The sequence below is a fragment of the Hyla sarda genome, chromosome 4, assembly GCF_029499605.1.
Source record: "Hyla sarda isolate aHylSar1 chromosome 4, aHylSar1.hap1, whole genome shotgun sequence".
Taxonomy (NCBI): domain Eukaryota; kingdom Metazoa; phylum Chordata; class Amphibia; order Anura; family Hylidae; genus Hyla; species Hyla sarda.
The window spans coordinates 131,540,722-131,565,572 of NC_079192.1; the positions used below are offsets into that span (position 1 = coordinate 131,540,722).

General features: G+C 43.2%; 2 protein-coding genes across 6 annotated transcripts in view; one reads left to right on the forward strand and one right to left on the reverse strand.

Moving 5' to 3' along the window:
• ADAMTSL3 (ADAMTS like 3) overlaps nt 1–24,851 on the reverse strand; it is a 516,054-nt gene that overhangs the window by 422,890 nt on the left and 68,313 nt on the right. The window lies entirely within an intron of this gene.
• On the forward strand, nt 15,470–16,951 carry LOC130368460 (DNA damage-regulated autophagy modulator protein 1-like). Its single transcript, XM_056572141.1, has 2 exons — nt 15,470–16,119; nt 16,206–16,951. Exons 1-2 carry the CDS (start codon nt 15,995–15,997, stop codon nt 16,804–16,806), a joined length of 726 nt encoding a protein of 241 aa, XP_056428116.1. The 5' UTR covers nt 15,470–15,994; the 3' UTR covers nt 16,807–16,951.

Below are 24,851 nucleotides of genomic sequence, written 5' to 3' on the forward strand. Positions count from 1 at the left end.
TTCTCTCAGGCTCAATGCAACAAAGATCTGGCAGCGGAGTGAGGAAGGTGGAGGAATAGATAAATGAACCACAGGTGAATCACACTAATTTAAATCTTAAAGCTCAGGCACTCGCGCGCCCTAGGGGATGGGGACACGCGCGCCGGAGCAGTGAGGCAGTGGCTGGGGCAGAAGAAGCACCAGGTGAGTGATGGACTGGGGCTCGAATGCGGGCGCATCCCGCGATGCGAGTCCCAGCCCCGCTGGCAGCAGGAGGTAAGGGGACCATGCGCTCACGGCCAGCGTGTGCGGCCAGAGCGCATAATGTAACAGCGGCCTTCTAGTTATCATTACATCTGTTCTGTTTTTCATTTACAATAGTAATTACTGGGTAGACAGATCCAAAAATATGACATCCACTTGTATTACTGCCAACATATACATTTGGATATAACTGAAATAGGAAAAAAAGGCATCAAGTGGATCTGAATGAACTACACTAAAAGTTTATTAAGGATGCTTTATTAGTAACATAAAAAAAAACAGTTGAACATTAAAGGGGTACTCTGGCCCTAATACATCTTATCCCATATCACGCAATCATACATCTTACCCCTATCCTTTGGATAGGGGATAAGATGTATTAGGGCCGAAGTACTCCTTTAACCAGAAATGCAAACATTTTCCTCCTTTTGTTTTGCAGTATGTTTTGTTTTATTTTTTAAATGAATGCCTCAACTTTACGCCCTCTTTGTTATGTGAAAATGGACTAACCATAAAGTAACTTGGCTTCTCAGAACAGTTAACTATATTATAAGAAATGGAAAAGTTCAAACTGGTACTATGCACCATAAATGTGACATGTAGTTAAAGGGCTACTCTGCTGGAAAACATTATTATTACTATTATTTTTAATCAACTGGTGCCAGAAAGTTAATAGTGTTGCTCGCGAATATTCGCAATGCGAATTTTATTCGCGAATATCGCATATTCGCGAATTCACGAATATTCGCGAATATAGCGCTATATATTCATAATTACGAATATTTTTTATTTTTTTTCCCCACAGTACACATCACAGTGATCATCCCTCTCTGCTTCCAGCTTGTGTGGTGTAAAGAAGGCTCTAATACTAATGTGTGAGACTGGTGTGCAAATTTTCGCATATGCGAACATTTGTGTATGCTAACTTTCGCATATGCGAATGTTTGTTTATGCTAATTATGTAAATGCTGATTTTCGCATATACATATTTTCGCATATGCGAATTTCCACGTATGCGAAAATAAAAGAATATTACGACTATGCGAATATTCGCGAATATATGACGAATATTCGTTCATATATTCGTGAATATTCGCGAATTCGAATATGGCCTATGCCGCTCAACACTAAAAGTTAAACAGATTTGTAAATTACTTCAATTTAAAAATCTTAACCCTTCAAGGACTTATCAGCTTCTGTATGCTCCACAGAATAGTTCTTTTCTTATTGAATTTCCTTTCTGTCTGACCACAGTGCTCTGTGCTGACACCTCTGTCCATTTAGGAACTGTCCAGAGTAAGAGCCAATCCCCATAGAATTCTGCTATGGATATTTCCGGACATGGACAGAGCTGTCAGCAGAGAGCACTGTGGTTAGACAGAAGGTAATTCAAAAAGAAGAGAACTTCCTGTGTGAGCACACAGCAGATGATAAGTACTGGAAGGATTAAGATTTTTAAATAGAAGTAATTTACTAATTTGTTTAACTTTCTGACATCAGTTGATTTAAAAAAAAAAGAGAGATTTCCAGTGGAGTACCTGTTTAAAGAAGCACTGCAGTAAATAAATATTTTTATATTTATTTATTTGTATTTTCTCATTTAGTGCAGCATAGGCAAATATTACAGAATAATGTAGAGGTTCTTGTGTATGCCTTGTGTTTACCTATTATGGCTGATGTGGCAGGCATGGGTTTGGCTTTATTTTGGATATAAATCCATCATAGAAGTGCTTCTGTAATGCAGCCTACATTTCCCATGAATCTTCTGACTTTGGGTGTGGCATTTGATTACTGCAGTTGGTCATCTAATCAGGCTAATTGTGTTGAAGTTCACCCAGATGAACTGATTAGATTCATAAATGGGTTAGGGTCAGTTCACATTAGGTGCAGTTTAGTTGTGTTTGTTTCATTCCATGTGTAAAGAAATATTGTCATGAGACAAAAGTTATTTGACATATAATCACAACTGAGAAGTAGTGTTGCTCGCGAATATTCGCAATGCGAATTTTATTCGCGAATATTCGCGAATATAGCACTATATATTCGTAATTACGAATATTGTTTTTTTTTTTTTTTTCACAGTACACATCACAGTGATCATCCCTCTCTGCTTCCAGCTTGTGTGGTATAAAGAGGGCTCTAATACTACTGTGTGAGACTGGCGTATAAATTTCCGCTCATGCAAATTTTTTGCATATGGTAATTTTAGCACATGCAAATTTTCGCTTATGCTAATTTTTGCATATGCGAAAATATAACGCGAATATGCGAATTTAGCGAATATATGACGAATATTCGTCCATATATACGCGAAATATCGCGAATTCGAATATGGCCTATTCTGCTCAACACTAGTCAACACGCGCTATCTGGCCAGCGAGCCAGGGCCCCGTACAGGAGATCACGGGGCCTCCCAGTGGTCGGACCCCCCACAATCTGAAACTTATTCCCTATCCTTGGGATAGGGGATGTTTTTCAACACTGGACTACTCCTTTAATGGCCTCCAAAATGAAGTTCCTCTGATGTATGGGCCTCAAGGGATCTTCCACTAAAAAAGATCACACAGCTTCCACTTCTCTGTCATGTGGTATATTGCTATATAATGAAGCAACATCTAGTGTTGCCCACATATAGTCCTCTTCCCGTATGATATCTTTCAATAGGGTTAATAAACGCCCTTTTATTTCTGAGGTATGCTGGTAAAGACACCACACATTTCTGTAACTGATGGTCTATATATTCAGATAAACATCTGGCAACTATCGGACGACCAGGTGTTTTTTTTTCCGGTTTTTATGTACCTTAGGTAGAAAATAAAAATAAGGTACATTTGGGTTGGGGTTAAATATATATCATGTTTTTCCCTCTTAAAGGGGTACTACGCACCAAGACATCTTACCCCCTCTCCAAAGGACCCCTGTGATCTCGATTGCGGCACCCTGCTGTCACCACTGCACAGAGCAAACTTACTCTGTGCTTAATGACGGGTGATACAGGGGCCTGAACATCAGCATAGCCATTGACTGTCCTGGCATGCTGGGAGGCACCCTATTTGGGAAGCACTGCCGTAGGGTAATTTGGTGGTGGATGCAAATCCCTAATTTAGGCCTCAAATGCACATGGTGCTCTTTCACTTTGGAGCCCTCTCATATTTCAAGGCAACAGTTTTGGGTTACAAATTTTTTTTTCTCTTCTTTTACACCTTAAGAAAAGGTAAATTTGGGGTCTACACCAGCATGTTAGTGTAAACAGAGTGTACCATATACATTTGAGGCCTAAATTGGTGATTTGCACAGGGGTGGCTGGTAGTTACAGCAGTTCTGACATAAACATAAAAAACACCCATATGTGACCCCCATTTTGAAAACTACACCCCTCACGTAAAGTAACAAGGGGTATAGTGAGCCTTAACATCCCACAGGTGTTTGACAAATTTTAGTTAAAGTTGGAGGTGTAAATAAAAAAATGTATATTTTTTTCCCCTAAAATGCTGTTGTTACCCCAATTTTATCATTTTCACAAGGGGTAATAGGAGAAAAAGCCCCGCAAAATTTGTAACCCCATTTCTTCTGAGTCAGAAAATACCCCACATGTGGATGTAAAGTGGTCTGCGGGTGAACTACAGGGCTCAGAAGAGAAGGAGCACCATTGGGCTTTTGGAGAGAGAATCTGGCTGAAATTGAAGGCCATGTGCGTTTAGGCCTCCATGGTGCCAGAACAGTGACCCCCCCCCAGATGTGACCCCAATTTGGAAACTACACCCCTACATTTACATCTCACAGGTGTCTGATAGATTTTTTTGAGCAGTGGTCTGTCAAAATGAAAAATGAAAATTTTTCATTTGCACAGCCCACTGTTCCAAAGATCTGTCAAAAGCCAGTGGGGTTTAACCCCTTAAGGAACCAGCCCATTTTCACCTTAAGGACCCAGCCATTTTTTGCACATCTGACCACTGTCACTTTAAGCATTAATAACTCTGGGATGCTTTTACTCTTCATTCTGATTCTGAGATAATTTTTTCGTGACATATTCTACTTCATGTTAGTGGTAAATGTTTGTTGAGGCTTGCATCATTTCTTGGTGAAAAATTCCAAAATTTGATGAAAAATTGGAATATTTAGCATTTTTCTAACTTTGAAGCTCTCTGCTTGTAACAAAAACAGACATTCCAAATAAATTATATATTGATTCACAGATACAATATGTATACTTTATATTTTCATCATAAAGTTGACAGGTTTTTACTTTTGGAAGACATCAGAGGGCTTCAAAGTTCAGCAGCACTTTTCCAATTTTTCACAAAATTTTCTAAATTGGAATTTTTCAGGGACCAGTTCAGTTTTGAAGTGGATTTGAAGGGCCTTAATATTAGAAATACCCCACAAATGACCCCATTATAAAAACTGCACCCCTCAAAGTATCCAAAATGACATTTGGGTAAGTGTGGTAACCATTTAGGTGTTTCACAGGAATAGCAGCAAAGTGAAGGAGGAAATTCAAAATCACCATTTTTTACACTCGCTTGTTCTTGTAGACCCAGTTTTTGAATTTTTACAAGGGGTAATACGAGAAAAAGCCCCCCAAAATTTGTAACCCAATTTCTCTAGAGTAAGGAAATACCTCATATGTGTATGTCAAGTGTTCGGCTGGTGCAGTAGAGGGCTCAAAAGGGAAGGAGCAACAATGGGATTTTGGAGAGTGAATTTTTGCTGAAATGGTTTTTGGGGGGCATGTCACATTTTGGAAGCACCTATGGTGCCAGAACAGCAGAAAACCCCCACATGGCATACCATTTTGGAAACTACACCCCTCAAGGCACGTACCAAGGGGTCCAGTGAGCCTTAACAACCCACAGGTCTTTGACGACTTTTCGTTAAATTCGGATGTGTAAATTTAAAAAAAAAAAAGTTTCACTAAAGGGAATTCACTTCCAGGCAGTGGAAGAGAGGTGGTTGTGGTTGTGATAAATATAAAGCAAATACACTATGTTGAGCTAGCGATTGTTTGTCTGTATACAAGAGTGTGAAGCATACAAGTGAGTGAGTATAAAAGTGAGGGGACTTAAAATTAAGGAACTTTAAATTCAGGAAGTTTAAATTGAAATATTTGATTCTTTTTTCTTTTCTGTAAATTTTTGCAATCCCCAAATCTAGTATGACCTCCATGTTGGAAAAGGCAGTCCAGTGTGCATCTTGCACAATGTATGCAATCCTTGAACAACAGTTTGAGGGTGCATATTGTTGTGCGAGATGTGTGCGAGTTGCTCATTTGGAAGCCCAGATCCTGGATCTAGAGGAGCAACTGGCAACACTGAGATGCATTGACAACCCGGAGAGGAGTCTCCTGCTCACTGAGCAGGTACTCTCTGGGGTAGAGGTGGGGGAGGATAGTGGGACTGAGGTGCAGGACAGTCAGGCAGTTAGCTGGGTTACAGTTAGAAAATGGGGTAGAGGGAAAAGTGTCAGGGAGGCTAGTCCTGAACTGGCACACCCCAACAAGTTTGCCATGTTGGCAGATGAGGGGGATGCCATTTCAGAGCTAGCGGTACTGCAGCAGGACTTTGCCTCTGACCACCAGGGGGTGTCTGCTCCAGTAAGGAGGGAGGGAGGAGAACAGGGCAGGCCAGACAGGTACTGGTAGCAGGGGACTCAATTATTAGAGGGACAGACAGGGCGATCTGTCACAAAGACCAGGATCGCCGAACAGTGTGTTGTCTTCCTGGCGCTCGAGTTCGGCACATCGCGGATCGGGTTGACAGGTTGCTGGGTGGGGCTGGAGAAGACCCAGCAGTCATGGTACATATTGGCACCAATGACAAAGTAAAAGGTAGATGGAGTGTCCTTAAAAAGGATTTCAGGGACTTAGGCTGCAAGCTTAAGGCAAGGACCTCCAAGGTAGTATTTTCTGAAATATTACCTGTATTACGAGCCACACCAGAGAGGCAGCGGGAGATTAGGGAGGTAAACAAGTGGCTCAGAAGCTAGTTGTAATTTTGAGCGCTCCGGGTCCCGCTGCTTCCCCGGAGGGCTCGCGGCGTTACTCTGCCTGCAGCGCTCCGGTCGGCGCTGCTGACCGGGAGTGCTGCTACCCTGTCACCGGAGGGGATGCGATCCGTGGGACGGGACGTGCCCGCTCACGGATCGCATCGCATGTCTCTTCTCACCTGCTCCGTCCTTCCTCTGTCACAGCCCGGCGCGCGCGGCCCCGCTCTCTAGGGCGCGCGCGCCGGCTCTCTGAAGTTTAAAGGGCCAGTGCACCACTAATTGGTACCTGGCCCAATCTACCCCAATTACTGTTTTCTCTACAAAACATCACTTCCCCTTCCTGTCCCTGCCTGATCTTGTTGCCTAATGCCTAGTGAAAGCGTTCCTGTGTGTCCTTGCCTGTGTTTCCAGAATCTCTGCTGTTGCCCCTGACTATGAACCTTGCCACAAGCCCTGACCTTTCTGTTACGTCTGACCTTGCCTTGTCCTTTTGTACCGCACCATCTCAGCCACCAGAGAGGTTGAGTCGCTACCGGGTGGAACGACCTGGAGGTTACCTGCCGCAGTAAGTCCATCCCGCTTTGAGGCGGGCTCTGGTGAATACCAGTAACCCCTTAGACTCCGTTCCCCTGGTACAGCCCACGCCATCACCTCTCTGGTACACAGGATCCACTCCCAGTGTCCTCACCCTCCGCCAACCCGGATCCTGACACTAGTGTAGGAAGGAGGGGTTTGGGTTCATGGAGAACTGGGCCGACTTCGACTTTAAAGGAAACAGGTTTCTGACTATAGCTAAAGACAATTATCTGTCCCAAATGGTGCAGGGCCCGACCAGAGGAGGCGCCCTACTAGACTTAATATTTCCCAACGTACTGTACCTGACAGAGTAATTAATGTGCAAGTAGATGGACACCTAGGAAATAGTGATCATAATTTAATACATTATAACTTGTTCTTCAATAAGGGAATCTCTTGAGGGGCCACAAAAACAATGAACTTTCGGAAGGCAAAGTTCGATCAACTCAGAGAAGCCCTTAACAATATAAAATGGGATAATGTCCTCAAAAAAAACAATACTGACACTAAATGGGAGACTTTTAAAAATATCTTAAATTTTCACTGTAAGATGTATATACTTTATGGGAATAAAAGGGTCAGAAATAAAAGAAAACCAATATGGATGAATAAAAATGTTAAGGGGGCAATAAATGACAAAAATAAAGCATTTCAATTACTAAAACAGGACAGCAGTGAAGAAGCATTAAAAAGCTATAGAGAAAAATTTGAAATATGTAAAAAACAGATAAAAGCCGCAAAAATAGAGACAGAAAGACTCATTGCCAAAGAGAGTATAACTAACCCCAAAATGTTCTTTAATTATATAAAAATGAAAGTGTTGGCCCTTTAAAAAATGATGAGGAAGAAATTATAAACAGGGATCAGGAAAAAGCAAATATACTAAACAAATTCTTCTCCACTGTATTCACTGAGGAAAATGAAATGTCAGGTGAAATACAGTGTGATAAGGTAAACTCCCCAGTACAGGTCACCTGTCTAACCCAGGAAGAAGTACAGTGCCACCTACAAAAAAATCAAAATAGACAAATCACCAGGTCTAGATGGCATTCACCCCCATGTTCTAAAGGAATTAAGTAATGTAATAGACAGACCCCCATTTTTAATATTCAGGGACTCTATAGTGACAGGGACTGTTCCCCAGGACTGTCGCATGGCAAATGTGGTGCCAATATTTAAGAAGGGGTCAAAAGGTGAACCCGGGAATTATAGACCTGTTAGTTTAACCTCGGTTGTATGTAAATTGTTTGAGGGTTTCCTAAGAGATGCTATTTTGGAATATCTTGATAAAAATAAATGTATGACTCCATATCCGCATGGATTTATGAGGGATTGATCCTGTCAAACTAACCTGATCAGCTTTTATGAGGAGGTGAGCTCCAGACTGGACCAGGGGCAATCGCTGGATGTCGTATATCTGGATTTTTCCAAAGCATTTGATACGGTTCCACATTAAAGGTTGGTGCATAAAATGAGAAGGTTTGGGCCGGGGGAGAATGTGTGCAAGTGGGTAAGTAACTGGCTCAATGATAGGAAACAGAGGGTGGTTATTAATGGTACTAATTTTGATTGGGTGACTGTTACTAGTGGGGTACCACAGGGGTCCGTCTTGCGTCCTGTCCTATTTAATATATTCATGAATGACCTTGCAGAGGGGTTGAATAATAAAGTAGCAATCTTTGCAGATGACACCAAACTCTGTAAAGCGGTAAACACTATAGAGGACAGTGCACTGTTACAAATGGATCTGGATAGGTTGGAGGTTTGGGCTGGGAAGTGGTAGATGAGGTTCAACACTGATAAATGTAAGGTAATGCACATGGGGAAGAAAAATCCGAGCTGGGATTATGTATTAAATGGGAGAACACTTGGGACGACTGACATGGAAAAGGACTTAGGAGTCTTAGGTAACAGTAAACTTAGCTGTAGTGACCAGTGTCGGGCAGCTGCTGCCAAGGCTAATAACATCATGGGGTACATCAATAGGGGCATAGATGCCGACGACAAGGAAATAATTCTACCGCTGTAAAAATCACTAGTCAGACCTCACATAAAATACTGTGTACAGTACTGGGCACCAGTGTGCAAGAGATATATAGTGGAGCTGGAGAGGGTTCAAATCCCACTAAGGACAACAATAAATAAATAAAGACTTATTATTATTATTATATAACGTCAGCAGAGAGCACTGTGCTCGTGATGTCATCAGAGAGCATTCCAAAAAGAAAATAATTTCCTCTGTAGTATTCAGCAGCTAATAAGTACAGGAAGGATTACGATTTTTTAATAGAAGTAATTTACAAATCTGTTTAACTTTCCAGAGCCAGTTGATTTAAAAGAAAAAAGGTTTTCACCGGAGTACCCCTTTAATGGTATAGAGAACTGTGTCTAGTGCATTAACTCTGTGATTTTTTGCCCATTGAAACCAGTAGGCCCATTGTGGTCTATGGGGAAAAGCTGCTGAGTTGCCCATAGCAACCAATCAGATCGCTTCTTTCATTTTTGAAAAAGCCTCTGAAAAATGAAAGAAGCAATCTGATTGGTTGCTATGGGCAACTCAGAAACTTTTCCAGGAAAATCTGCTGAGTTGCTCATAGCAACCAATCAGATTGCTTCTTTCATTTTGCAGAGGCACTGTGAAAAATGAAAGAAGCAATCTGATTGGTTGCTATGGGCAACTGCACAACTCTTCCCCTACACTGGTCTTGATGAATCTCCCCCATAGAGGGAGATTTATCAAAACCTGTCCAGAGCAAAAGTTTCTGAGTTGCCCATAGCAACCAATCAGATCGCTTCTTTCATTTTTGAAAAAGCGTCTGAAAAAAGAAGGAAGCAATTTGATTGGTTGCTATGGGAAACTCAACAGCTTTTCCAGGAAAGTAAAGTTTAACCACAACACTGTAACACTCTGTCCACCCTGGGACTCGAACCAGTGACGGTCTCCCATCCCACTGTGCTGCTGAGATGGTCCTGCTTATCTTACATGCAGTGAGATCCCCATAGACCACAATTAGCCTATTGGGTTTAATGAGCAAAAATTCACAGAGTTGATGCACTAGTCACAGTTCTCTATACCATTAATGAAGGGAGAGCTCAATATTCGCAAATTTGCGCATATGCGCACAAATTTTCACATATGCACAAAAAAAAACGAATATTCGTAATTATGAATATATAGTGCTATATTTGCAATATTCGCGAATTCGCGAATATGCTATATTCGCGATTAAAATTAGAATTGCGAATATTCGTGAACAACACTAGTCGCTGCAAATACAGTGAAGGAGTTTAAACATGCATGGGATAGGCATAAGGCTATCCTTCATATAAGATAGGGCCAGGGACTATTGATAGGATAGGATATTGGGCAGACTAGATGGGCCAATTGGTTCTTATCTGCCGACACATTCTATGTTTCTATACTGTATGGATATCAGAAAAATGGTTCCAAGCTCTTATTTCTTTATTAACCCCTTAAGGACGGAGCCCATTTTCACCTCTAGGACGAAGCCCTTTTTTGCAAATCTGACCACTGTCACTTTAAACATTAATAACTCTGGAATGCTTTTAGTTATCATTCTGATTCTGAGATTGTTTTTTCGTGACATATTCTACTTTAACATAGTGGTAAATTTTTGTGGTAACTTGCATCCTTTCTTGGTGAAAAATCCCAAAATTTTATGAAAAAATGAAAAATTTTGCATTTTTCTAACTTTGAAGCTCTCTGCTTGTAAGGAAAATGGATATTACCAAAAATTTTTTGGGGGATTCACATATACAATATGTCTACTTTATGTTTGCATCATAAAATTGACGAGTTTTTACTTTTGGAAGACACCAGAGGGCTTCAAAGTTCAGCAGCAATTTTCCAATTTTTCACAAAATTTTCAAACTCTCAATTTTTCAGGGACCAGTTCAGGTTTGAAGTGGATTTGAAGGGTCTTCATATTAGAAATACCCCATAAATGACCCCATTATAAAAACTGCACCCCCCAAAGTATTCAAAATGACTTTCAGTAAATGTTTTAACCCTTTAGGTGTTTCACAGGAAAAGCAGCAAAGTGAAGGAGAAAATTCAAAATCTTCATTTTTTACACTCGCATGTTCTTGTAGACCCAATTTTTGAATTTTTACAAGGGGTAAAAGGAGAAAATGTATACTTATAATTGTAGCCCAATTTCTCTCGAGTAAGCACATACCTCATATGTCTATGTAAAGTGTTCGGCGGGCGCAGTAGAGGGCTCAGAAGCGAAGGAGCGACAAGGGGATTTTAGAGAGTACGTTTTTCTGAAATGGTTTTTGGGGGGCATGTCACCTTTAGGAAGCCCCTATGGTACCAGAACAGCAAAAAAAATACACATGGCATACCATTTTGGAAACTAGACCCCTTGAGGAACATAACAAGGAATAAAGTGAGCCTTAATACCCCACAGGTGTTTCACGACTTTTGCATATGTAAAAAAAAAAAAATAATAATAATTCACTAAAATGTGGGTTTCCCCCCAAATTTCACATTTTTGCAAGGGTTAATACCAGAAAAGACCCCCCAAAATTTGTAACCCCATCTCTTCTGAGTATGGCGGTACCCCATTTTGTAGCCCAATTTCTCTCGAGTAAGCACATACCTCATACGTCTATGTAAAGTGTTCGGCGGGCGCAGTAGAGGGCTCAGAAGCGAAGGAGCGACAAGGGGATTTTGGAGAGTACGTTTTTCTGAAATGGTTTTTGGGGGGCATGTTGCATTTAGGAAGCCCTATATATAATTTTTTTCACTAAAATGTGTGTTTACCCCCAAATTTCACATTTTTGCAAGGGTGAATAGCAGAAAATACCCCCCAAAATTTGTAACCCCATCTCTTCTGAGTATGGCGGTACCCCATAAGTGGACTTGAAGTGCACTGCGGACGAACTACAATGCTCAGAAGAGAAGGAGTCATATTTGGCTTTTTGAGAGCAAATTTTGCTCGGGGGGCATGTCGCATTTAGGAAGCCCCTATGGTGCCAGAACAGCAAAAAAAAAACACATGACATACCATTTTGGAAACTAGACCCCTTGAGGAACGTAACAAGGGATAAAGTGAGCCTTAATACCCCACAGGTGTTTCACGACTTTTGCATATGTAAAAAAAAAAAAATAATAATAATTCACTAAAATGTGGGTTTCCCCCCAAATTTCACATTTTTGCAAGGGTTAATAGCAGAAAAGACCCCCCAAAATTTGTAACCCCATCTCTTCTGAGTATGGAGGTACCCCATAAGTGGACCTGAAGTGCACTACGGGCGAACTACAATGCTCAGAAGGGAAGGCGTCATATTTGGCTTTTTGAGAGCAAATTTTGCTCGGGGGGCATGTCGCATTTAGGAAGCCCCTATGGTGCCAGAACAGCAAAGTAACCCCCACATGGCATACCATTTTGGAAACTAGACCCCTCACAGAATGTAATGAGGGGTACAGTGAGCATTTACCCCCCACTGGTGTCTGACAGATCTTTGGAACAGTGGGCTGTGCAAAATTTTTCATTTTCACGGACCACTGTTCCAAAGATCCGTCAGACACCTGTGGGGTGTAAATTCTCACTGCACCCCTTATTACAATCTGTGAGGGGTGTAGTTTTCAAAATGGGGTCACAAGTGGGTGTGTTTTTTTTTTTTGCGTTTGTCAGAACCGCTGTAACAATCAGCCACCTCTGTGCAAATCACCTCAAATGTACATGGCGCACTCTCCCTTCTGGGCCTTGTTGTGCACCCCCAGAGCACTTTGCGCCCACATATGGGGTATCTCCGTACTCGGGAGAAATTGTGTTACAAATTTTGGGGGGCGTTTTTCCCTTTTACCTCTTGTGAAAATGAAAAGTATAGGGCAACACCAGCATGTTAGTGTAAATTTTTTTATTTTTTTACACTAACATGCTGGTGTAGACCCCAACTGTTCCTTTTCATAAGGGGTAAAAGGAGAAAAAGCCCCCCAAAATTTGTTAGGCAATTTCTTCCGAGTACGGCGATACCCCATATGTGACCCTATTCTGTTGCCTTGAAATACGACAGGGCTCCAAAGTGAGAGCGCCATGCGCATTTGAGGCCTGAATTAGGGACTTGCATAGGGGTGGACATAGGGGTATTCTATGCCAGTGATTCCCAAACAGGGTGCCTCCAGCTGTTGCTAAACTCCCAGGATGCTTGGACAGTCAATTGCTGTCCAGAAATGCTGGGAGTTTTTGTTTTGCAACAGCTGGAGGCTCCATCTTAGAAACACTGCCATACAATACGTTTTTCATTTTTATTGGAGAAGGGGGGTGGGGGGTGGGGGGGGGCAGTGTACGTGTGTATATGTAGTGTTTTACTCTTTATTTTATGTTAGTGTAGTGTAGTGTTTTTAGGTTACATTCACACTGACGGCGGATTACACTGAGTCTCCCGCTAGGAGTTTGCGCTGCGGCGGAAAATTTGCCGCAGCTCAAATTTGCAGCGGGGAACTCTCTGTAATCTGCCGCCAGTGTGAATGTAGCCTGTACATTCACACGGGAGGGGGGTCAAAACTACAACTCCCAGCATGCACTGACAGACCATGCATGCTGGGAGTTGTAGTTTTGCAACAGCTGGAGGCACACTGGCTGGAAAACCTTGAGTTAGGTTCTATGACCTAACTCAGTATTCTCCAACCCAACCAGTGTGCCTCCAGCTGTTGCAAAACTGCAACTCCCAGCATGTACTGATTGCGGAAGGGCATGCTGGGAGATGTAGTTATGCAATGGCTGGAGGCACGCAAGTACAACTCCCAGCATGCCAAGACAGCCTTATGCTGTTCCTGAATGCTGGGAGTTGTAGTTTTGCAAGATTTAGAGGAGTTCAAGTTGTAAATCACTGTCCAGTGGTCTCAAAACTGTGGCCCTCCAGATGTTGCAAAACTACAACTCTCAGCATGCCCAGACAGCAAACTGCTGTCTGTGCATGCTGAGAGTTGTAGTTTTGCAACATCTGGAGGGCTACAGTTTGAGACCACTTTGTGATCTACAACCTGAACCCCTCTAAATATTGCAAAACTACAAGTCCCAGCATGCCCACACAGCAAACAGCTGTCTGGGCATGCTGGGAGTTGTAGTTTTGCAACATCTGGAGGGCCACGGTTTAGAGACCACTGTAAACTGTGGCCCTCCGGATGTTGCTAGGCAACAACTCACCTAGCAGGACCCGGAAGCCGCCGCCGCCGCACGTGGGGATCCCCGCATCGCGATCCGGGATCCAGGTAGGGACCTTCGGCGCCGACCCTCCCTGGACGGTTCCCCCGTTTTGCCCGGACACCGATAGGTGGGCAAAGCGGGGGAACCGAACTTTAACCCCCCCCTCCCCCGGTCTGCTATCGGTCGGTCGCTCGGCCGACCAATAGCAGGGATAGGAGGGGTGGCAACCCTGCCACCAAACTCCTATCCCTTTAGGGGGATCGAGGGTGTCTCGGACACCTACGATCCCTCTTATTTTCCGGGACACCGGGTCACCAGTGACCCGTATGACCCGGAATCGCGCAGATCGCAGGTCTGAATTGACCTGCGATTTGCGCGCATCGCGGTCATGGGGGGGTCTCAGGACCCCCCTCGGCGATGTGCCGGGATGCCTGCTGTTAGATAACAGCAGTCATCCCGGTCCGATCACCGCTCCCGGCGACGCGGCGCTCCCGGAACCCCGCGACGTACATGTACGTCGCCGCGCGCCAAGTGACACTTCGCGGCGCCGTACATGTACGTCGCTCGTCGTGAAGGGGTTAAATTCACTACTTTGGGGCAGGAAAGCACGAGAATGAAATATGTTTCTTTAACGTTAGCTGAGCACGATGGGGGTTGGGCACTTTTTTTTAGGTACTTTTTAGCACAAAAATTGCAGACTATTATGAGAAGGAGGGAAAATGTAGTCCTATTTTTTCTCTCTAAGGGTATGTTCAAACTACGGAATTCCCGCGGAATTCCGCAAGCCGAATTCCACGGGCGGAATTCCGCGAGCCGAATTCCGCGGTGTGAACTTAACATTAGTGTGAATGGGTTTCCGCGAGACCCGTTCACACTGCGGAATTTCAGCGCCACTGAAATTGTTCCGGGCAAAGAAAGAACATGTTCATTCTTTGCACGGAAGTCCGCGAGCACCGCATAGCTGTCAATGGTGACGGCTCAGTGCCGCCCGGTTCTACCGCCGCCGCCGGCTGCCAGTCTGAATCTCCGCTCGCTGAATTCAGCGAGCGGAGATTCCGTTCACACACTGTAGTGTGAACATACCCTAATGGGTCTTTATAAGGATATTTTTGAGATTTTGGAAGCTGGGATACTCACTACACCCATGCATATCTATATAATAAAGTATGGGAGGAACTTAAAAAAAATTTTAAATCACATGCGGGGAGATTTATCAAAACCTGTGCAGAGGAAGAGTGGTGCAGTTGCCCATAGCAACCAATCACATTGGTTGCTATGGGCAACTGCACCACTCTTCCTCTGCACAGGTTTTGATAAATCTCCCCCATGGAGTTTTGACTTTACTTCATTATGGTCGAATAAAGCACTTAAAGAATTCCTTAAAATTAAAGATTCACTCTTTTGGATGAAAAGGGGCATATTTATGTAAATCAATTATACGCTTTAGGTCAAATAAAGTCGTTTGAAGAGATAGCCCATAAGTATGGGGTGGCAGACAATCAGAAACATTGTTTTTTACAAATAAGTAACGCAGGTCATAAACCAATAAAAGGAGAGATTGGAGATTTCAGGGATTCTATATATAAGAAAAGTTTAATTAGACTATTTCCTTATGCGAAGTTGCTGTCTGGGGATGCTGGGAGTTGTGGTTCTGCAGCGGTTGGGGGTTCACAGCTTGAAGACCACTGCTATAGAGGGTGCAAATGTATCTGAGCCCTGGAACTCAAATAATGTGAAATATGAGATGATCAAAATGGAGCCCCTGCACTAATTACTTGGGTTCTGGGGTCTGTAAGGTCCATAGTAAAAACATCAGGTTCTGTCTATAGCAGATACTAAATCATGACAGCTCCAAGAAACAAGCAGTCATTCTGACATGTCACATGTGATGTCATAGACAGCTGGAGTCCTGACATTCCACTGACAGCCGCTCGAGCCTTCAGTCTGCAGATTGTTCCAGTGAGATTAGTGAGATTAGTGAGATTAGCGTCTTCTTCTTCTACTTGTCTGAAATGGAGCTAAAAGGTTTGGGGTTCGTCCCCCTCCTGTTGGTGTTTTGGTGTGCGGCCTGGCTTGCCACCAGCTACATCATTACGGTCGTCCTCGGCCATGCAACCTCACCACTGATGAGCATCAGGTAAGATAAACAAGCACATGATTCTTATTTAATGGGTTGGGAGTGAGGAAATATCCATAATAACATTGGTTTCTTTTCCTTCATAGTGACGTGGGAAATTTCTTTCCCGAAAGCATATTATTCAGAATTGGATTCATAGGGACTTCCATTGGCACTTTGGTACTAACCTTTCTTATTTATAAGTATATGGTTATGCATACTGAAGAGTTCATTGGTCATCAGGTCCTGATCCAGAGGATCCTGCTGACCATTGTGTGGGCCTCCTGTTTTGCCACAGCTGTCATGCATGTATTTTCCCCCAAAGAATATCCCAGGATACACTTTGTCAGCACGATAATTTCAATTACATGTGAAGCCTTATACTACCTTGGGCAGTCCATCCAGATGTTTAAATTACCAGGAGCAAAAAAAGTAATCCACCATAGTAGATGCACCTGCTGTGGCCTGACTTTTGTCTGTGTAATTTTCTATTTTGGATATGAAACATTAAAGGAATTATTCTATAATGATGAAGACTGGGACGAGATCCGTGAAATCCCCATCATAATCATCGAGTGGGTGATGCTTCTACTGATCCTGATAAACATCGTGACCTATTATTCCACCATGCAGAGGTTATTGTTGACCGTCTCCAGAAACAGCTGCACACTCTCTCTTAGAGTAAAAATTGATGACTTCGGGGTGTAGACCACCACGTGGGCCATCAAGTGGACTTCTGGGGGAAATACTGCACAGGATACGGAAAAACATCTAAAGAAGAATAACTGGGGGACTATATATGGTGCCAGTAATCATGACACAATAATATGAGCTGGTGATATTACCTATACAAAAAAATAAAATAAAAATTAAAAAAAAAATATTGGTGTGTGAAGTGTAATACCTAGTTAGAAAAACAGAATCAAATTCATCATCATAACCACCCTCTGCATTACCCTGTTTATTATTTTTCAAGCAAGCACTTTGTTCTAATTCGTCCACTCTCTGGCGTGCTCCTTGTATAAGGGGTTTGGGATACCCTTTTTGTTTAAAACGATCCTCCAGGTTATCTAGTTGTTGCTGGCATTTTTGTGTGGAAGAACATTTCCTTCGGATTCTTTTCATTTGACCGAATGGGGACGGGTGACGCCGGCGTGATGATGTGACGTAATCGCGCCGGCCTTTAGTGGATCTCGTCCCGGCAGCTCACACGCTGTGTACTCACAGCGCGTGTGAAAGGTTAGTGAATGGTGGAGCGGGAGCTTACAGCTTCGGCTCCACCATGCTAGGGAGCGGGGGGGGGGGGGGGGGCAGCAATATCGGGGGGGGGGGGGGCAATTGCCCCGTTGCCCCCCCCCTGGATCCGCCAATGCTTCCTATGAACTACAGGATGACCTTATCACCTATTAGATTGCTCCTTCTAGCTCACAGATCCCTCTCTGATCTACGCTTGCATACTGTAAGTAAGGGTATGCTCAGGGTCCAGGGGATTAGGGAAACAGGATATGCGCCACTTTTAGGAGGAGGGGGGTCAGAGAAAAGGGAATATTTAATTAGGGTCTGCAGGGCAAAGAACAGGGGGCATTATATGTGAAGAGCACATGACAGTGGGGCCCCCTGTCCTGTGCCCTTCACATATAATGTCCCCTGTGCTGTGTCTCTCACATAATGCCCCCTGTGCTCTGCCACGCATATAAATTATATGTGTTGGGCACAGCACAGGGGGCATTATATGTGTGGGGCACAGAACAGGGGGCATTATATCATATAATGCCACCCTGTCCTGTGCCCCTCACATATAATGCCCCCTGTGCGGTGCCCCTCACATATAATGCCCCCTGTGCTGTGCCACACATATAAATTATATGTGTGGGGCACAGCACAGGGGGCATTATATGTGTGGGGCACAGCACAGGGGGGCATTATATGATATAATCCCCCTGTTCTGTGCCCCACACTTATAATGCCCCCTGTGCTGTGTCCCTCACATATATTGCCCCCTGTGCTGTTCCCCTCACATATATTGCCCCCTGTGCTGTGTCCCACACATATAATGCCCCCTGTGCTGTGCCCCACACATGTAATTCCCCATCATGCGCCCCTCATATATAATGCCCCCATCATGCGCCCCTCACATATAATGCCCTCTGTGCTGTGCCCCACACATATAATGCTCCTGTCATGTGCCCCTCACATATAATACCCCCATTCTTTGACCCTCACATATAATGCCCCCATCATGCGCCCCTCACATATAATGCCTCCTGTGCTGTGCCCCTCACATATAATGTTCCTGTCATGTGCTCCAAACATATAATGCCCCCTGTACTGTGCCCCTCACATATAATGCCCCCTGAGGGGACAGGACAGGGGGCTTTATATGTGAAGGGCACAGCACAGGGGGCATTATATGTGAGGGGCGCATGATGGGGGCATTATATGTGCGGGACGCATGATGGGGGCTTTATATATGAGGGGCGCATGATGGAGGCATTATATGTGAGGGGCAAAGAATGGGGGCATTATATGTGAAGGGCACAGCACAGGGGGCATTATATGTGTGGGGCACATGACAGGAGCATTATATGCGAGGGGCACAGCACAGAGGGCATTATTATGTGGGGGGAACAGGACGGGTCATAATTATTATATGTAGGGGCACAAGATGGGGCACAGAGTGTTTTGCCTTTCAGAAGTATAGTGTATATTATGAGGAATTTCTGGGATGGTACGTTTTTTCGGGGCCACAATACATTACGGTATTTTACTCAGAGGGTGCACTGCACAGCAAGTTATATTCAGAGAATGCACTGTGTGGTAGTATTATATTTAGAGGGTGCAGTGTGTGATAGTATTATATTTAGAGGGTGCAGTGTGTGATAGTATTATATTCAGAGGGTGCAGTGTTTGGTAGTATTAAATTTAGAGGGAACAGTGTGTGGTAGTATTATATTCAGAGGGTGCAGTGTGTGGTAGTATTATATTCAGAGAGTGCAGTGTGTGGTAGTATTATATTCAGAGGGTATAGTGTATGGCGGTATTATATTCAGAGGGTACAGTGTGTTGTATATTCAGGGGGTACAGTGTGTCAGAATTATATTCAGAGGGTGTGTGCCAGTATTATATTCAAAGAATACAGTGTTTGGCAGTATTATAATAATTATTGTTTTCATATAGAGGATCAGAATGCGCTGACATAGTGAGGAGACGTCTGGGCACCAAGTTCTGCAGAGAGAAGATTTAGCTGGAACAAATCCTGGCGGTATGTACCAGCTGAATTAGATAAGGAAAGACTATAGAGAAGACGTCACCTGTAGTCACTGATGTAATTGTGTATTCTCCTCACTATAGAGAAGACGTCACCTGTAATCACTGATATAATTCTGTATTCTCCTCACTATAGAGAAGACGTCACCTGTAGTCACTGATATCATTGTGTATTCTCCTCACTATAGAGAAGACGTCACCTGTAGTCACTGATATCATTGTGTATTCTCCTCACTATAGAGAAGACGTCACCTGTAGTCACTGATATCACTGTGTGTTCTCCTCACTATAGGAGACGTCCCCTATAATCACTGATATCATTGTGTATTCTCCTCACTATAGAGAAGACGTCACCTGTAATCACTGATCTCTATAGTGAGGAGAATACACAATGATATCAGTGACTACAGGTGACGTCTTCACTATAGTGAGGAGAATACACAATGATATCAGTGATTACAGGTGACGTCTTCTCTATAGTGAGGAGAATACACAATGATATCAGTGATTACAGGTGACGTCTTCTCTATAGTGAGGAGAATACACAATGATAAGACGTCACCTGTAGTCACTGATATCACTGTGTATTCTCCTCACTATAGAGAAGACGTCACCTGTAATCACTGATATCATTGTGTATTCTCCTCACTATAGAGAAGAAGTCATCTGTAATCACTGATATCATTCTGTATTCTCCTCACTATGTCCCATCAGAGCTGGAGTTACTTGTAAGTTCTGCAGTTATGATGGGTGAAACAACAACTCCCAGCATCCCCTTACCACTGCTTAGGTCATACTGGGAGCTGTAGTTTTAAATGGTAAAAATTTCTTTAGCACTTTCCCATTCTGTGGCAATTGGTATATTTGATTATTATTCTGACATATGAGCACGGCCTAAGAGTCTTAAACAAGGTTAGGACTGTATGATACATTTAATAATATTGTAAGTTCCGTAATCTTATTTTCTGTCCGCCAACACAAAATATTCTAATAGTGCCCCTCCCGAGACTCGACTCTGGATCCGCCCCTGACAGGAAGTCAGGTGACCCAGGACTGACATCCTTTTGACACATTAAACAATGTGATTTTCTGTGCGTCATACTGGTGATCACATGACCAAATTACACAAGGATGCAACTCTGCTGGAATCAAGCAAATGGCAATGTATGGCTAGTGATGGTGAATATGCACGATATGGGCAACAAAAATCCGGAGTTTTTCTTTCATATAAGAGCTGGCTGACTTTTTCAGAAATATTTTTCAGAAATATTGTATAAATACTTGTAGGAGGACAGTCAGTACAACAGATCATACAGACACACCCTAACAAGATTGTGTGAAGATTATTGCAGAAATATCATTCAGACCTCATGTTTCTCAGAAGAAAAAAATTTGTACAGACAAAACAGCAGATTACTCACCATTGGGCTCATATGGTTTTCCTGACATGACCGTAATGGTTGAGTATTTCTATACTATTGCACCAGCAATCTACTCATCTATGGCCACAGTACTGTATTTAGATCCGAGGTTTGCTCAGCAGATAGAATCTGGCCCAAGTGACGTAAAGCCTTGCTATGTCTTTGCTTAATATATATGTTTGAAAGGCTAGAAATTTGTATCAACATGCTGCAGTAAAAGTGATTTATTCCCATCTGTAATGTGCTGTAAAAGGGCTTTATACTACTAAATATACTACTCTTTTAGAACAATATTTTTTTCTAATATTTTTTACACTAGGATCTCATCACTAAGTACTACATACCATTAAATCCTATTTAAACATCAGATGTTTATTTTCTGCAGTGTATTCATAGTCATGTTTGTAACATGTGCTGCATATTATATTATTAAACACTTAATCCTAATAAATCTTACATTTCATTTTTACAGTAAACCTAGTACAAAGACCGTTGCCTTTGGCATCTGCTAAAAGCTTACACAGGACTGGCATCAGAAATTTTGGGGCCTCCTTTCTCACTGTGGCACACGCTGGATTTTAGCTTAGTATCGGGCTTAGAAACATAAAATAATATCAACACTCCATATTAGTTCTGCAGTGACTAAATAATACCAACATACTGTAAGGAAATAAAAGCCACTATACACAGACCAGTATCATTAATAACACCACAATACAAGGGACATATAATTCTGCCACACCATGACCACTACCATTACCACTGACTAACACTGATATATTGTTATTGAATAAAAACCACTGTGCAAAAGATCAATAACCCCTATATAGGAGTAGATTTGAGCTGTACACAGGTGCTGCAGACCATATAAGTCATTACAATTACATACTCACAGGGGCGTCTTCTCTGATCAGAGTTGTTCACATTTCTCTTTCTTCTCCATCTGTCCTGGGTCATCATCAAGATTTCTCCCAATCACAACTCGTCTTCATCGAATCTGCCAGACAAACATTTTAGGCTTCTTACAGCAAAGTCCTCAACTCTATACTAACCCCCTATATTTATTACACTGCCCCAGATAATATAAGATCCCTCTGTGCAGCTGTTTAGTATTAGGCCACAACTTTCTATATTATCCCCCTCATATTGCTCCCCTTTCAATATATTATCCCCCTCATATTGCTCCCCTTTCTATATTTCCCCCTCACATTGCTCCCCTTTCTATATTACCCCCTCATATGTCTCCCCTTTCTATATTACCCCCTCATATTGCTTCCCTTTCTATATTATCCCCCTCATATTGCTCCCTTTTCTATATTACCCCCTCATATTGCTCCCCTTTCTATATTACCCCCTCATATTGCTCCCCTTTCTATATTACCCCCTCATATTGCTCCCCTTTCTATATTACCCCCTCATATTGCTCCCCTTTCTATATTATCCCCCTCATATTGCTCCCCTTTCTATATTATCCCCCTCATATTGCTCCCCTTTCTATATTAACCCCTCATATTGCTCCCTTTTCTATATTACCCCCTCATATTGCTCCCCTTTCTATATTACCCCCTCATATTGCTCCCCTTTCTATATTACCCCCTCATATTGCTCCCCTTTCTATATTACCCCCTCATATTGCTCCCCTTTCTATATTATCCCCCTCATATTGCTCACCTTTCTATATTATCCCCCTCATATTGCTCACCTTTCTATATTACCCCCTCATATTGCTCCCCTTTCTATATTACCCCCTCATATTGCTCCCCTTTCTATATTACCCCCTCATATTGCTCCTCTTTCTATATTATCCCCTTATATTGCCCCCTTCGTATATTATCCCCTCATAGTGTCCACTTTTGTATAATATCCCCCCTCACATTGCACCCCATCGTATATTATGCCCCTCACAGCATGAAAAAAAAAATCACTCACCGCTCCTTCGTTCCCCTGCAGCTGCTGTCGCTCCTCTTCTCTCTGCTTCCTGTGTGGACAGACTCTTACTAAGCCGCTGCCACAAAGGAAGCCCAGGCTGGAGTGACAGGATGAAGCTGCGGCTCCTTCCTGTCACTCCAGCCACCGGTGCATATTGAATGCTGTGTGAGTCTTAAAGGTGCACACAGTGCTGCCGGGCAAGAGCAGATGATGAAAGAAGCGGCGTGTGAACTGCCCTTTTTCAAAGCGGCGAGCGGGCGGGCAATAGGTCAGGGAGGGGGGTGATGGACCAGCCTGGCATGGGGAGAGATCTCTTTCAGGGGATGGAGCTGCACCCCCATATAGAGGGATGCAGCCTATGCCTGGTGCCAGGGGCGGACACAGACAACAGAGGGCCCCTTTGCAAAGAATGTGCTTGCCCCCTCCCCCCCCAAAAAAAGTACTATGCCATAAAATTGCACTGCAACTCACATTAATCTGCATTAGGTGGGCAGCAGTTCCCCCCCCCCATTAGGTAGCATAGTTTCCCCACATTATGTAGCATAGATTCACCACATTAGGTAGCATCATTTCCCCACATTATGTAGCATATATTCCCCACATTAGGTAGCATTGCATAGTTTCCCCACATTAGGTAGCGTAGCATAGTTTCCCCACATTAGGTAGCATATCATATATTCCCCACATTAGCTAGCATAGCATATATTCCCCACATTAGGTAGCGTAGCATAGATTCCCTACATTAGGTAGCGTAGCCCCACATTAGGTAGCGTAGCATAGCATATATTCCCCACATTAGGTAGCATGGCATAGATTCCCCACATTAGGTAGCGTAGCATATATTCCCCACATTAGGTAGTGTAGCATATATTCCCCACATTAGGTAGCATAGATTCCCCACATTAGGTAGTGTAGCATAACCCCACCCCAACAAAAAAACACACACACACTCTCACTCACTCACACACTCTTACCTGGCCTGCACTACTTACATCTGCCTGCGAGGACTTCCTGGCAGAGGTGCGTGCTATAAGTGACGTCATTGCATGCTCTGCGCTGTGGACGTTGGCGTCCCGGTGCTTTCGATGACGTCACCCACCGCACGCACCTCGGCCAGGAAGTCCCCATGGGCAGATGTAAGTAGCTGTTTAGTGACTGGGCAAGACTGGTTTCCCTGTCATATGTGCACCGGGTCCCATGGTAGGGCCGGCCCAGCGTATGAGGGCGGGTCCCCTCACACGCTGGGCCCCTGTGCAGCTAAACCGGCTGAATAGGCGATATGTCCGCCCCTGCCTGGCAGCGGTCGTGCCTGTGCAAGGAAGTAGTACCTTCCGCCGGCCACTGCTACTGCATTCTGACTGATTGCTGACTGATTGACTGACTACATACAGTCAATCAGTGTACAGTGGCGGGCCCCCAGCGGACAGTGAGTGACAGACACAGCCACTCACTGAAAAGCAAAAAAAAAGGACAAGGCTTACGTGAGCTTACATAGTAAATGTCTCAAAGTAGCTTAAAAAGCCAGCAACTAAGGCTAGTAGTCACTAATATAGTGCTAAAAAAGTAATATTTTAAGACATTTGTAGAAAAGAAATAATAGAGTTGCCATGCAATCAGATCATGATTTCCAATTTTAATCCATGTTGGAATTATGCTTTTTTTTTGTTTTTGTTTGTTTTGTTGTTGTTCTGGCTGCTATATATTAGTTTTTGCTCTTATATTGTATATATAAGGTGCCCTATAATATCCCAAAGAGGAAATTCCTACAGGAGATGATGAGAGCTCAATGCTGTTAGATCAGAGTATTTTGTACATTTATTATACACAATTGATCAGCTAAAAACTCTCCTTCACTATTTTCAGACTAGACTTTGGTGACTTCGATAAGCAAAAGCTCTAGAGTAAAGTACTAAACCTTGGCTGCAGTGTCTGGGGAGAGTGGAAAAAATGTTCATGTGAAAATCCCAATTGAACTCCACAGGGTTTCCGTTCACACACAGCACTTAAATCACTCGCACTAGGTGTTTTTCATCTGAACTAAAATGAACTGTTTCAGAATAGAATAGAAGTTATAAGCACAATGGAGGTCATCTTCAATTATTACACTGCCAATAAACAACTACCCAACACCCCCTT